At 42.4% G+C, this 16,518-nt stretch overlaps 1 protein-coding gene across 1 annotated transcript in view; it reads right to left on the bottom strand.

Annotated features, from left to right (window-relative positions):
• Positions 1 to 4,511: 4,511 nt before the first annotated feature.
• sorcs2 (sortilin-related VPS10 domain containing receptor 2) overlaps positions 4,512 to 16,518 on the bottom strand; it is a gene marked incomplete at its 5' end in the record, with an annotated part of 485,537 nt that continues 473,530 nt past the window's right edge. The window contains one exon of the mRNA XM_034165018.1: positions 4,512 to 4,845. Within this exon, the coding sequence (XP_034020909.1) occupies positions 4,781 to 4,845 (65 nt within the window). The remainder of the gene's footprint in view (positions 4,846 to 16,518) is intronic.

Consider the following 16,518-nt stretch of genomic DNA (forward strand, 5'->3'; position numbering starts at 1 on the left):
CTAGTAAAGAAAACTGATCTTTAAAGTTTTAAAGTTCTTTTCACAACACACCGTTGCAGTCATCAGCTGTTGAATTAACAGTAGTACTTAGATCATTAGTGCAAACAAACAAACAAAAAAATCTGCAAAAGATAACAGTACCAAGTGTTTGCAGTTGTGACAAAAAAAAAAAAAAAAAAAGTGTATCAAAAATATCCAATATACTGTACAGCATAGTGCCTGGATGTGACTATAAGACAATAAATATACCCATGCTAAAAGTGAAGAGTTAAAAAAATCATCACACTAAAAACACTGCAAAAACAATATTTGTGAAGCAGGCAATGATAATGAAGACAGTGTTACAGCGATGATTTCACAAAACAGAACTCTGTGTTGTCGCGCACATTCTGTGCAATGTGGAGATTGTTAATATTTACAGATTTATACATAACAAACCAAAACCTTTACACAGAGATTATTCTACTGTGGGCTATGCCTAATATAGGCTGATAAAGTAAAATATTTCAACTACGCCTTTCCCCTGTGAAGATGACCTTTGTCTCTGGAAGAACGTCTACTTTTGACTTCTTAAACAGAAAGTGTAGAGTGATGAAAAGTGGAGGAAGGGACATACAGATAATGACACTGAGCAGATTCAAATATGCAATTTTAGGCACCATTGGGACTGGATGAAGGTCTCTAACATAGGGGTGCTAATTTCTTACATCATACAACATACTTCTATAGGGATGTCAGTTGCATAATAATTAAAGCAAATGCAAAGAATGGAATATGCACGCTTATGGGTGAAGACATTCAAACTCGCATGCAAAATAAGATTGAAAGGTACTTGTGATGACAAAGACAGAATTACTACTTTCTTGTTTGTTCATACATTTGCATTCATGAGTGATTTCATGGGGATGTATTGTATGTTATCTGCACATTGTGTGGAAAGATTATTGCTTTTGAAAAGAGGAAGTGTTGATTAATTATGAGAAAGACCGATGAAATGCAGTAACAGTGAAGTACTTCACTGAACTACCACTATCAAAATGACCACAACTACAATATTATATAATTAGTTTTGACAAAAGTGTTAAGCAACGTCTAGCTATGCAAGGCTGAAAAAGTGAGGTACCCCGTTGGGTCAGCAACACCTCATTTTCAGTCAGCTAACCGCCTGTGTTAATGGGCAGTTTGCTGACTGACTAACCAGCCTAACTGACGAGCCAGCCTAATTTTCCAAAGATCAAGGAAAGATCTTTTATTATACGAATTCATTTACATTCTAAGACGAGTACTGCACGGAAACTGCAAATGCTGACAAACATTGAAATTTTTGGATTAGCCAACTTTGTTGGTGAAAATCTGTATTTGCCTCTGTCATTAGTGACAATTAAATAAAATATTTGCAAAAGCGTTTGTGAATTACAATGGGTGAACGTTAGCGAATCTTAGCGGACAGTGCATCCGGAAAGTATTCACAATGCACTTTTTCCACATTTTATGTTGCAGCCTTATTCCAAAAATTAGCAAATTCATTTTTTTTGCCCCTCAGAATTCTACTCACAACACCCCATTATTGAAGAAAGTTTTTTTTGTTTTGAACACCCTGCAGTTTTGCAAGTTCTCCCACTTAGAAATCATGGAGGGGTCTGAAATTTTCATCTTCGGTGCATGTCCACTGTGAGAGACATAATCTAAAAAAAAAAAAAATCTGGAAATCACGATGTATGATTTTTTAAATAATTTATTTGTATGATACTGCTGCAAATAAGTATTTGAACACCTACCAACCAGCAAGAATTCTGGCTCACACAGACCTGTTAATTTTTCTTTAAGAAGCCCTCTTATTCTGCACTTTTTACCTGTATTAATTGCACCTGTTTGAACTTGTTACCTGTATAAAAGGCACCTTGTTCACACAATCAATCACACTCCAAACTGTCCACCACAGCCAAGACCAAAGAGCTGTCTAAGGACACCAGGGACAAAACTGTAGACCTGCACAAGGCTGGGATGGACTACAGGACAACAGGCAAGCAGCTTGGTAGAAGACAAGAACTGTTATTTATTAGAAAGTGGAAGAAACACAAGATGACTGTCATCCCTCGGTCTGGGATTCCATGCAAGATCTCACTTTATGGGGTAAGGATGATTCTGAGAAAGCTCAGAACTACACAGGAGGACCTGGTCAATGACCTGAAGAGAGCTGGGACCACAGTCACATTAGTAACACATGACGCTGTCATGGGTTAAAATCCTGCAGGGCAGCAAGGTCCCCCTGCTCAAGCCAGCACATGTCCAGGCCCGTTTGAAGTACCCCAGTGACCATCTCAGTGATCCAGAGAAGGCATGGGAGAAGGTCATGTGGTCAGATGAGACCAGAATAGAGCTTTTTGGAATTAACTCTATTTACCATGTTTAGAGGATGAGAACAACCCAAAGACAACCATCCCAACCGTGAAGCATGGGGGTGGAAACATCATACTGGGGGTGCTCTGGGGGACAGGACGACTGCACCGTATTGAAGGGAGGATGGATGGGGTCATGTATTCCCTCAGTAAGAGCACTGAAGATGGGTCATGGCTGGGTCTTCCAGCATGACAATGACCCTAAACACACAGCCAGGGCATCTAAGGAGGGGCTCCGTAAGAAGCATTTCAAGGTCCTGGAGTGGTCTGGCCAGTCTCCAGACCTGAACTCAATAGAAAATCTTTGGAGGGAGCTGAAACTCCAAACCTAAAAGATCTAGAGAAAATCTGTGTGGAGGAGTGGACCAAAATCCCTGCTGCAGTGTGTGCAAACCTGGTGAGAAACTACAGGAAATGTTTGACCTCTGTAACTGCAAACAAAGGCTACTGTACCAAATATTAACATTGACTTTCACAGGTGTTCAAATACTGCAGCAGTATTTGAACTGCAAATAGTGCAGCAGTAACATACAAATAAATTATAAAAAAAATCATACATTGTGATTTCCAGATTTTTTTTTTTTTTTTTTAGATTATGTCTCTCACAGTGGACATGCATCGAAGATGAAAATTTCAGACCCCTCCATGATTTCTAAGTGGGAGAGAAATGTGAATCCCCACATTTCCGTGCAATTCATCATGCCAATGCGACCCGCTTTGTCCCACTGGATGATGCACTTTGCTTGACACCACGCTATATAAAATAATCATTTCATCACTGGCACACAACCTTGCGTGCCAGTGTGGGAATCAAATTTGTGTAAGTGTCAAGACACCTTTACTAAAATGGCTGTTGTTCTGCTCCATTGGGTACTTCACCTCACTATGTGTAGTTTCTGCAGAGTAACTGAGATGGTGTTGCTGTTTTCTTTGCCTTATCATGCTGTGCATATGTCTTGTGAACAATGCTTGCTAATTCTGAGTGTTTACAACAATGTATGTGAGAGACAATGAACAAAGTACACAGACATTTGCAAAATGGAGATGAGTCAGTGCTCTTATGTTATGACACTAGTCGAAATAGCCACCAGTACTGAAACAGACATCCCTTAAGCACCTTTCACACCGGCTGCTCCCGGTTGCTCCCAGTTGCCGTGCGTCATTATGACGCCGCGTGGAAGCAACTCAGTGCCGAGACGATGCAGCTCTTCGCCACAACAGTGCGAGGAGCCCAAAGGAGGAAGCAAGTCGGGCGACGAAAAATTAAACCTGTTTAATTTTTTTGGTGTCCTGTGCTCGACGCAGAAAGGAAGTGGTTCCAGCGCAAGTTGGGGCAAAGAGGCGTTACCCGGCGTGACTCAAAGACAATTTATGATTCCTGCTGTGTTCCATTGTTCCCGCAGTATAAATCACGCAGGATTGTTTTTATACCATGTACTTAATGCAGTAAAAACTACATGCTGAAAAAAAAAAAAGACCACAGAAAAAAATGCAGACTGATTGCCAGAAATATCCACGAAAAAGTCCGGACATCTCTAGTCCACTCATGGATGTTCGTTCACGCACGCACATGTGAACAATTAAAAGAAAAAAAAGTCTGGCTGCAGGCATTAGTTCCTTGTTCTCTGCTCAAACTCACGTCACAGTTAAAAAAAAGACAAAAAAGGACATAAGTCCTGAGACAGGACATGTCAACATCAAGTACAACTCCAGACATCTCCACATTTGCTTGACGGTTCATTCGCACGTGAGTGCGCACAAACGCAGTCAAAGGACGAAAGAAAAGAAAAAAAAATGTCTGCAGGCAGTTAGTTCCTTTCTCTCCTCAGACTCTCTCATCACAGTTAAAGGACATAAGTCCAGGACGTTAACATCAAGTAGAACTCCAGACATCTCCATTCGTGTGCGCGCGCATCTCGCGGTCAAGGGAGGAAAGATAAACTACAACAGAACTCAGAACGCAGCCCTGCAGCTCAGCACAAGTAGAAGAGAAGCCACAGTGCACAGTCTGCCTGCAGCCAAACTGTGCACTCTGATTCCTCTGTGAAGAGAACCTGCAGGCTGCGTTCTCACCTCCTCTCTGCCCCCTGCTGTGTGCACCTGACGCAGAAATTCCTGCGTCATGACACCACAGGAAGCAACTTGGAGCAGCCCCGGTGTTAAAGGAGCTTAACTCAGACCCAGTCCCTCCCCTCCAATTAAAATAAACAAACAAACAAAAAACTCCGGAGTTGAATCTGAAGGGGGAGCAGGCCATAAAGTGGAGGCGTCATCTAAGGAGAAAGGAGGAAAAGCAAAAGAAATGATCATGAGTTGGAAGGCAGAGTTGAGTCCCTGTGCTTGGTAGTCGGCTGAGTCTGGCTCGTTTGATCATGTAGCTATCAGCTGGTGAGGTAACTGTGTAGTTCTCTAGAGTTGATGCTCAGAACCACACCTGAATGATTCCCTGGTAAGAAGAAGCAAAAAGGAACAAGACACAAGAACAAACAAGAAAATTTTAATCAAATTAGTATGGAACTGAATAGTTTCTGCACTCACATCAGTTCTTACACCACAGTAATACTACTATTTATAGTCAGAATCTGACTATAAAACAGATTCTGTAGAGACTTTCAAGTCGCTACAGAATCTACACACATTTTTCCTTTCGTATGGCTAGCATACTGGCATAGTATGTTGCTATGCTTTTTACCCTTTTAATTTCATTTTACTAGTAAAGAGAGCATGCCGCAGACTCAACTTTAAAGTCTGGGTCTTTTAGTGAAGTGCAAGTGGCCAGCGATCACCTTAGTATTTCTTCTATTTTTCTTGTTGCTTAATGCTGACAAATTATACTGTATTTGTTGTCTTTCCGATGCCTGATTCTGTTTTTTCTCTCTGTTTGAGGTGAGGCTCCATCCAGAGAAGGGGGTGGTATCTTCTTTCTGCAACAATCCTGTCCTGTGCACTGGTGTGGACTCACAAAATTTCCTGGATATTCGTTTTGTTAATTGTGTCTGTAGCATGACCAAGCAGAGGTTTACCCCCTTTGAGTCTGGTCTTCTTGAAGTTTCTTCCTCAAATCATCAGATGGAGTTTTTCACAAACACACAGGCAACACTGGGTTGCTAGTTTGCTCCGGGGGTTGGCAGACCTTACTTGTGTGAAGCACCCTGAGGCAACTTTGTTGTGATTTGGCACTATATAAATGAAATAAATTTAATTAAATTGAAATTGATCAATGCAAATCACAATAAAGGTGTCCTGACCATTTAATATCTGTCGATACAGAGACCTGATCTGATACTTGTATTTCGCCTCCACAATACACCTGAAAAGGGCACAATTTGCAAGAACCACCACCCCACATAAAAACAACTTCCTACATGCTTTTTTTTTCCTCATGCTTTTTAAAAATGATTTTATATAGATTTTTTTTTAAATAACAGTCAACTTTATTTTTTTTTTTACACTGATCAATTCCACTTAGCACAACTAGAGCAGTATTCATTTCAAAGGAGGATGCTGTATTTCTGACCACCAGGTGTCGGTAATTAGGGTTGGGCAGTCCCTTCGGCTGCTCCCTTGTTTGTACTTGGGGTCGCCACAGCAAATCCGAGGTGGATCTGCATGTTGAATTGGCAAAGGTTTTACGCCAGATGCCCTTCCTGACGCAACTCCACATTACATGGAGAAATGAGGCAGGGGTGGGATTTGAACCCGGAACCTTCTGCACTGAAACCAAGCGCATTCACCACTTGGCCACCACCCCTGCATTATCACGATAACGATAATAATAATGATAATTATATTCAAAAGAGCCTGGCAATAAAAAAATAAAAAAGTTGAACCATGTAAATAAATACACTCGCATCTAAATGTAAAGTGCATTTATTTATGCAAACCATGACCAGTGCAAAGTAAGCAGAGAAAAAATGAGCAACATGTAAAATGCTAAACTTTCCGTAAACATAAATTTAACAGTTTCCAACTGTTAGAAAAGTGCAACACAAGCAATATGTAAATCATGCTGAACCTCTAAACATGAACTTAACATGCGTTTCAAAAAGTTATGGCTTGGTTTAAAGATTTTTGGTTAAGAAAACCAACATATTAACTGTGCTCAGTTTTAGTAGCATTCTTTGGCAAGTTACCACATTACCACCAGAGCTAAACATTCTCTCTGATGGTGTACTCGTAGCTGGAATACACAGGTATTTCTTGGCTAATCAACTGACTGAAGGAAAATTTAGTTCATGCATTTTCCACCACGTGAGAGGATTGGTCTCACCATCCACCAGCAGTTGGCCTTGCAAATAGCTGTCTAGCTCTGCAGCCAACTTGTCTCTGTTAGAAAGACAGTCCTTTTCAGTTTTTTTTCTTGAAAAAGCTTCCCAGGCTGTTCCTTTGCTTCTTTGTGCATTCCCTACATATTCTGAACATTCAATGTCAGGGTCAGCTCTAGGTGTAGTAGAGCTGATGTGATTTGATGGTGTAGCAGCAATTCCAGTTCTGTGACAGCTCTGGATTTGAAGGTCAGGATTTCTTCTTGACTCAAATACTGAAGGCGAAAACGTGGGTCGAGGACTGTTGCCATGTTAATTTAGTCTTGGATCTCTGGTGCACTGTACCTTTTGTTCAGGTAAGTAGTTATTGAACTTTTGATTGTCTGTGTGAGTTCTGTGTCCTCCTCTTTCCTCAACAGTAGCTCACTGTTGAAGAGATGCAAAGTAGGCTTCGGGCAGGACACAGTCACATACTTCTCAGATGATAAGGCATCAGTAAAGTCCATAAGATGCCCAAGAGCCTTACTCACAGAGTGTAAAACATCTAAATCCTGCCATGAAGGCACGCAATGCCGGCTTAACCTCTCAGCTGCAAAGACTTTAGGAATAGCTTTCTCTTGCTCAAGTAGTCGTTATATCGTCTTCTGTCTCGACCCCCATCGCGCTACAGATTCAGTAACTAACTTGTGCTGAGGAAGCCCAAGTTCATCTTGCGCCTTTCTGAGTGCCTGCTGTTTTTTCATGAATGTAGATTATAGAATGCATCTACAATCTTTCTACAAGTTCCAACAGCTTTGTCAATCCTGGGATCCTTCATGCTTGCCTCTGCAAAAAAAAAAAAAAAAGTAATGAAATAAATATTTATACATTCAATATTTCTTTCAACCTATAGGCCTACAAGCTGCTGTAGCAGCTATTGTCAACCAAGACTGTGCTCCATTAATAGGCTTGTGTTTGTTGTTTTTAAGTTGTACTAATTGAAACAACTTTAATCATCTAGAATTAAAAACTGTTGTATGTTTTTATCCAAACTCTCACTATTACAAAGAACTTTTTTTCAGGTGTTAGTCATATTTTTACTCTGTGCATTTACAGCATTACAACATGAAACTGTGAAAAAAAATTTTATATATATATATATATATATATATGTATATATACATACATATATACACACACACACACTACTCACAAAAAGCTAGGGATATTCTGCTTTCATTCTAAATTTCAGATAAATTTTAAAATGCACTAAAATCTTTACAGATCGACAATGTGCATTCAAAGTTCAAAAAAGGAATTTAGAATGAAAGCATAATATCCCCAACTTTTGTGAGTAATGTATATACATTTTTATTATATTTTACTTAATTTTCAATGTAAAAAAATGTAATTAATTTGTTTTGTAATTGTTTGGAGAAAAACAAATGACATAAAGCTAAAAGCAGTAAAAGGTGCAGTTGAGGGGAAAAAAGCACGCTAACCGATGGCACTGTGCAGCGAGTGTGTTGTGGGCTGCCTGCTCTGTTTGCTGCTGCGGCTGCTCTCTCTCCTTTCTGCACGTGGCGCGCCTCAAGCTGAGCGACACACCTGTTCCACATTCCATCAGCACCGTATCAACCCCGTCTCATCACTCCATCCTCGCCAGAAACTCAGCTAACCTCACATGGTAACTGGCCTTTTTTTCCTGTGCAGAATTATTCTGGATTGCCTTAAGCTTCTAAGCGTCTTAAGCTTACCGTGGGCCACCAGAAACGACGACGAAGAAGATCAAGTGTATGGGTGACCCCGGGATGGCATGACATTTTGGACGAGTGGCAGAATTGGATGACCTGGGATTGAACCTCAGGTGGAACAAAAAGCCGACCGGATGCCCCCCCCCCCCAGGGATCCGGATGATGGATGAGGGCTTCCTGGACGGCTCGCTCAACATCCCAGATCAGTGCCCCCACAACCATGGATCGAGGCAGGATGGTCTCTGAAGTCTCTGACGGATATTTGGAAGGAGAAAACTGGCGAGAGAGTGCGTCAGGTTTGAGGTTTTTACTACCTGGGCGGTAGGAGATGTGGTCCTCACAATCGTGGATCGGTTCTCCAAGGCAGCCCACTTCGTGCCCCTGCCAAAGTTACCAACTGCCCAGGAGACTGCCAACCTTCTAGTCCTCCACGTCGTCCGGCTGCATGGCATACCCCAGGACATCGTATCTGACCGGGGACCTCAGTTCACGTCGCAAGTCTGGCGGAGCTTTTGCACTGCTCTTGGGGCCTCAGTCAGCCTGTTGTCCGGGTTTCATCCTCAAATCAACGGGCAAGCAGAGTGGACTAACCAAGACCTGGAGACCACCCTACAGTGTGTCTCCGCCGCCCACCCATCGGACTGGAGCCTACACTTACCTTGGGTGGAGTATGCACACAACTCCCAAGTCTCTTCAGCTACAGGACTCTCGCCCTTTGAGGCCTCCCTGTGTTATCAGCCGCCTCTCTTCCCTTCTCAGGAGGCCGAGGTCTCTGTTGCGTCTGTGCAGCTTCACCTCAGAAGATGCCGTCGGGTGTGGAAAACCGCCTGCTCTGCCCTGCTGAAGACCCATGCCCGGACGCAGGACCATGCTGACCGACATCGGACCCCCGCCCCTGCCTATCGGCCCAGGCAGGAGGTGTGGCTTTCCTCTCGGGACATTCCCCTCCAGGTGGACTCTCCGAAGATGGCTCCCCGTTATATTGGACCTTTCGTCATCGACCGGGTGGTTAATCCGGTGGCCGTCCGGCTCCGGCTTCCCCGCTCACTGCAGATCCATCTGGTCTTCCATCTCCAGACTTAAGCCGGTTCGTGTGAGCCCACTGTGTCCCGGCCTGGACCGTCCAGAAGATCCCGGACGTTCGTCATCGGGGGTGGGGCTTCCAGTATTTGGTGGACTGGGAGGGCTACGGACCTGAAGAACGCTCCTGGGTCAAGCGGGGGCTCATCTTGGACCCCTCCCTCATCCAGAACTTCTATCGGGAGCATCCTGATCATCCTGGTAGGTCGCCTGGGGGCTCCCATTGAGGGGGGGTACTGTTGTGGGCTGCCTGCTCTGTTTGCTGCTGCGGCTACTCTCTCTCCTTTCTGCACAGGTGGCGCGCCTCAAGCTGATCGACACACCCGTTCCACATTCCATCAGCACCTGTGTATATCAACGCCGTCTCTTCACTCCATCCTCGCCACAAACTCAGCTAAGCTCACATGGTAACTGGCCTTTTTTTCCTGTGCATTCCTACGCAGAATTATTCTGGATTGCCTTAAGCTTCTAAGCTTTTGATTAGCTTTCAGCTGCCTTTTTGATCTGCATCTGATTTAGAGATTTTTTTCCTAGCAGTGTTCTGTCACAGCTTTTTGTCAGCTTCAACTTCCTTCAGCTCCTGGATGCAGCTAAGACAAACTAATACAATTTGACTGTTGTTATATTTTGGAAGAACCAATTAAGCTCAGATCTCACTCACCTGTGTGTCTCCTCCAGACGGCGTCGACAGCTTGCAGGCGTCCACCTGGCTCCGGATCCATTCACCAGGACTGACGTTCTCTGGGTTGCGGTTCTCCTGTTTCCACTGCCGTGCGGGCTGGTCTCCACTCGGATAGGCAGCATTACATACTCTGAACACTCTGGACATTCCCTGATGTAATAAATCCGTGTTTGACATATTCCTCTCTGCTTCTGGGTTCGTCGTCCATTCACGTAACAGAGTGTCTAAAGCAAGCCAGTCTCGTCCACTCGTTCAGGGCTGCAGCTTTCACAACATTAGATCCACTGTCCGTGGTTACGCACACTTGTTTCTTCTCGTCCAGCTCCCATTCATTAAGAAACTCCTTTAACTCATTTGAGGTGTGTTTTCACCTGTGTGATCTCCAGGAAAAAACTTGTTTGGAGACAGGCGGATCAGTGATTATGTATCAGGCTAATGTATGGTTCAGTCACTTGACTACTCCACAAATCTGTCGTCGAGGCAAAAAACTCAACTGTAGTAATCGTTGCTTTTAGTTTTTCACAACATTCTTGATATAATGTAGGAATGGCGGTTTTTGAGAAATATTTTTGTGAAGGCATTATGTATCTGGGTGCAAATTTGCGGAGGAGGCGAATAAATCCTTCCTTTTCAACAGAGTAAATAGGCATCATGTCTTTGGCCAAATAATAGGTCACGGCATCAGTCAGTTCTTGCCATCGTTTACTTTTCTTGTCGTAAGGAATGCTGTGAGCAAATACATTTTGTATTTTCGACTAAGAAAGTTTTGCCTTAGCTGGTTCTGTCTCTTGCTTCTTGATGCACTCTTTGTACTCAACTTTGTGATTGTGTTTGAGATGGAAAAACAAATTTGTTGCGTTCACCGTAGCTATACAAACTTTACATATTACTGTCTCTTGCTCCACATCTGCTTTGTAGAAACCAAAATAGTTCCAAATGGCAGAGGTAGCTCCCCGTTTAGCAACAATCTCGTCTGCTGTCTCCGCATTTCCTCCGCCTTCAGCCATGCTTGTTTTGTCTCTTTTGTTGTCTTTTCTGCCCTGCAACGCCGCTCTGCTACGTGTGGCGGTTGCACAAAGCACCTCAACCCTGCCTCTTTTTTTTAAGTTTTATGTTCTTACCGGTGAGACGAAATTACTTCCTGGTAGAATTATTATTACCGGTATAAAAAAATTATTGCCCAACCCTATCGGTAATGTTGGTTAAATGTGCAGTAAAATACTCAGTACAGATCAGCTGACTGACTTTTATTGTGAATGCGTACAAAGCTTTAGTATGAATTGGGTTTCAATTAATAGTTATTTTCATAACTATTGCCTCTAATGGTGGTTGGCTCTCACTGCAGTATTGTATCACTTCCTGTTCCGGAGCACAGCGGTGTTTTGCTGTATCTGTTAGCTGTTTAATCTGCGCAGTTAGATTGATCTAGTTATCTAGATTACGATTTGTTTCACAGTGTAATCTTCACGTGCCTTAACTAAAGCACTCCTTCTGCTGAATCACCTCTAAATTATTTACACATTATTCACTTTGCGTGTTTTTAGGAATCCGCTAGCTTAGCGCAGCTACTAGCTCTTAGCCGATTTAGCATGGCGGCTTCTCCTGTCTCTCCCGCACTTTCTGCTCTGGGTGTGAAATGTTAGTTATTCCTCGCCTCCTTTAGCAGTAACGGTACTTGTAATAAGTGTCGCTTATTCGTAGCTTTGGAGGCCAGGCTGGGCGAATTGGAGACTCGGCTCCGCACCGTGGAAAATTCTACAGCTAGCCAGGCCCCTGTAGTCGGTGCGGACCAAGCCTTAGCCGCCGTTAGTTCCCCCCTGGCAGATCCCCAGCAGCCGGGAAAGCAGGCCGACTGGGTGACTGTGAGGAGGAAGCGTAGTTCTATACAGAAGCCCCGTGTACACCGCCAACCCGTTCACACCTCTAACCGTTTTTCCCCACTCAGCGACACACCCACCGAGAATCAAACTCTGGTTATTGGCGACTCTGTTTTGAGAAATGTGAAGTTAGCGACACCAGCAACCATAGTCAATTGTCTTCCGGGGGCCAGAGCAGGCGACATTGAAGGAAATTTGAAACTGCTGGCTAAGGCTAAGCGTAAATTTGGTAAGACTGTAATTCACGTCGGCAGTAATGACACCCGGTTACGCCCATCGGAAGGGCAACTAAATTAACATTGAAGTCGGTGTGTAACTTTGCAAAAACAATGTCGGACTCTGTAGTTTTCTCTGGGCCCCTCCCCAATCGGACCGGGAGTGACATGTTTAGCCGCATGTTCTCCTTGATTGCTGGCTGTCTGAGGGTGTCCAAAAAAGAGGTGGCTTCATAGATATTGGCAAAGCTTCTGGGGAAAACCTGGTCTTGTTAGGAGAGACGGCATCCATCCACTTTGGATGGAGCAGCTCTCATTCTAGAAATCTGGCCAATTTTCTTAAATCCTCCAAACCGTGACTACCAGGGTTGGGACCAGGAAGCAAGTTGTAGTCTTACACACCTCTCTGCAGCTTCTCTCCCCCTGCCATCCCCTCATTAGCCCATCCCCGTAGAGACGGTGGTCTGCTCCCAGACCACCAATAACCAGCAAAAATCTATTTAGCATAAAAATTCAAAAGAAAAAATAATATAGCACCTTCAACTGCCCACAGACTAAACAGTTAAATGTGGTCTATTAAACATTAGGTCTCTCTCTTCTAAGTCCCTGTTGGTAAATGATATAATAATTGATCAACATATTGATTTATTCTGCCTTACAGAAACCTGGTTACAGCAGGATGAATATGTTAGTTTAAATGAGTCAACACCCCCGAGTCACACTAACTGTCAGAATGCTCGTAGCACGGGCCAGAGCGGAGGATTAGCAGCAATCTTCCATTCCAGCTTATTAATTAATCAAAAACCCAGACAGAGCTTTAATTCATTTGAAAGCTTGACTCTTAGTCTTGTCCATCCAAATTGGAAGTCCCAAAAAACAGTTTAGTTATTATCTATCGTCCACCTGGTCGTTACTGTGAGTTTCTCTGTGAATTTTCAGACCTTTTGTCTGACTTAGTGCTTAGCTCAGATAAGATAATTATAGTGGGCGATTTTAACATCCACACAAATGCTGAGAATGACAGCCTCAACACTGCATTTAATCTATTATTAGACTCTATTGGCTTTGCTCAAAATGTAAATGAGTCCACCCACCACTTTAATCATATCTTAGACCTTGTTCTGACTTATGGTATGGAAATAGAAGACTTAACAGTATTCCCTGAAAACTCCCTTCTGTCTGATCATTTCTTAATAACATTTACATTTACTCTGATGGACTACCCAGCAGTGGGGAATAAGTTTCATTACACTAGAAGTCTTTCAGAAAGCGCTGTAACTAGGTTTAAGGATATGATTCCTTCTTTATGTTCTCTAATGCCATATAACAACATAGAGCAGAGTAGCTACCTAAACTCTGTAAGTGAGATAGAGTATCTCGTCAATAGTTTTACATCCTCATTGAAGACAACTTTGGATGCTGTAGCTCCTCTGAAAAAGAGCTTTAAATCAGAAGTTCCTGACTCCGTGGTATAACTCACAAACTCGTAGCTTAAAGCGGATAACCTGTAAATTGGAGAGGAAATGGCGTCTCACTAATTTAGAAGATCTTCACTTAGCCTGGAAAAAGAGTCTGTTGCTCTATAAAAAAGCCCTCCGTAAAGCTAGGACAGCTTTCTACTCATCACTAATTGAAGAAAATAAGAACAACCCCAGGTTTCTTTTCAGCACTGTAGCCAGGCTGACAAAGAGTCAGAGCTCTATTGAGCTGAGTATTCAATTAACTTTAACTAGTAATGACTTCATGACTTTCTTTGCTAACAAAATTTTAACTATTAGAGAAAAAATTACTCATAACCATCCCAAAGACGTATCGTTATCTTTGGCTGCTTTCAGTGATGCCGGTATTTGGTTAGACTCTTTCTCTCCGATTGTTCTGAGTTATCTTCATTAGTTACTTCATCCAAACCATCAACATGTTTATTAGACCCCATTCCTACCAGGCTGCTCAAGGAAGCCCTACCATTATTTAATGCTTCGATCTTAAATATGATCAATCTATCTTTGTTAGTTGGCTATGTACCACAGGCTTTTAAGGAGGCAGTAATTAAACCATTACTTAAAAAGCCATCACTTGACCCAGCTATCTTAGCTAATTATAGGCCAATCTCCAACCTCCTTTTCTCTCAAAAATTCTTGAAAGGGTAGTTGTAAAACAGCTAACTGATCATCTGCAGAGGAATGGTCTATTTGAAGAGTTTCAGTCAGGTTTTAGAATTCATCATAGTACAGAAACAGCAATTAGTGAAGGTTACAAATGATCTTCTTATGGCCTCGGACAGTGGACTCATCTCTGTGCTTGTTCTGTTAGACCTCAGTGCTGCTTTTGATACTGTTGACCATAAAATTTTATTACAGAGATTAGAGCATGCCATAGGTATTAAAGGCACTGCGCTGCGGTGGTTTGAATCATATTTGTCTAATAGATTACAATTTGTTCATGTAAATGGGGAATCTTCTTCACAGACTAAAGTTAATTATGGAGTTCCACAAGGTTCTGTGCTAGGACCAATTTTATTCACTTTATACATGCTTCCCTTAGGCAGTATTATTAGACAGTATTGTTTAAATTTTCATTGTTACGCAGATGATACCCAGCTTTATCTATCCATGAAGCCAGAGGACACACACCAATTAGCTAAACTGCAGGATTGTCTTACAGACATAAAGACATGGATGACCTCTAATTTCCTGCTTTTAAACTCAGATAAAACTGAAGTTATTGTACTTGGCCCCACAAATCTTAGAAACATGGTGTCTAATCAGATCCTTACTCTGGATGGCATTACCCTGACCTCTAGTAACACTGTGAGAAATCTTGGAGTCATTTGTGATCAGGATATGTCATTCAAAGCGCATATTAAACAAATATGTAGGACTGCTTTTTTTGCATTTACGCAATATCTCTAAAATTAGAAAGGTCTTGTCTCAGAGTGATGCTGAAAAACTAATTCATGCATTTATTTCCTCTAGGCTGGACTATTGTAATTCATTATTATCAGGTTGTCCTAAACGTTCCCTAAAAAGCCTTCAGTTAATTCAAAATGCTGCAGCTAGAGTACTAGCGGGGACTAGAAGGAGAGAGCATATCTCACCCATATTGGCCTCTCTTCATTGGCTTCCTGTTAATTCTAGAATAGAATTTAAAATTCTTCTTCTTACAAGGTTTTGAATAATCAGGTCCCATCTTATCTTAGGGACCTCGTAGTACCATATCACCCCAATAGAGCGCTTCGCTCTCAGACTGCAGCTTACTTGTAGTTCCTAGGGTTTGTAAGAGTAGAATGGGAGGCAGAGCCTTCAGCTTTCAGGCTCCTCTCCTGTGGAACCAGCTCCAATTCAGATCAGGGAGACAGACACCCTCCTACTTTTAAGATTAGGCTTAAAACTTTCCTTTTTACTAAAGGCTTATAGTTAGGGCTGGATCAGGTGACCCTGAACCATCCCTTGGTTATGCTGCTATAGACTGTAGACTGCTGGGGGGTTCCCACAATGCACTGTTTCTTTCCTCTTTTTGCTCTGTATGCACCACTCTGCATTTATCATAGTGATCGATCTCTGCTCCCCTCCACAGCATGTCTTTTTCCTGGTTCTCTCCCCTCAGCCCCAACCAGTCCCAGCAGAAGGACTGCCCCCTCCCTGAGCCTGGTTCTGCCTGGAGGTTTCTTCCTGTTAAAAGGGAGTTTTTCCTTCCCACTGTAGCCAAGTGCTTGCTCACAGGGGGTCGTTTTGACCGTTGGGGTTTTACATAATTATTGTATGGCCTTGCCTTACAATATAAGGTACCTTGGGGCAACTGTTTGTTGTGATTTGGCGCTATATAAAAAAAAATTGATTGATTGATTGATAATTGATTGACTGAACAATTATTTTCTTGATTAGATTATTGGCATTAGGGCCATTAAATGTCAGAAAATGGTGAAAATATTGATCAACGTCTTGATTTCTTCACAGCCCAGAGATGTTCAGATTACTTCCAGAGTGGAGTAAAGAAACAATTTAAATTACAATTTAAGAGGACGAAATAAAAAAAGAGTCCAAAATGCTTTCGTTGAGTATCAGAATAGGTGCTGATTAAATGTTGCAGCGCTAACCCTGAATTTGATCATGGTGAGACAGCGGAGTAATTCAAATGCAGTCTTAAACTCATACAGCAGTGGAGTTGAAAAGGTGAAGACAAATCAGATGCTTTTTTTTTTTTTTTTTTTACTTTTTAACTTTCAGATCCCCTCAAGCGCTCGGGTTCAACACAGCTAATCTGGTAGATA

Source organism: Thalassophryne amazonica, chromosome 23 (genome assembly GCF_902500255.1).
Source record: "Thalassophryne amazonica chromosome 23, fThaAma1.1, whole genome shotgun sequence".
NCBI lineage: Eukaryota > Metazoa > Chordata > Actinopteri > Batrachoidiformes > Batrachoididae > Thalassophryne > Thalassophryne amazonica.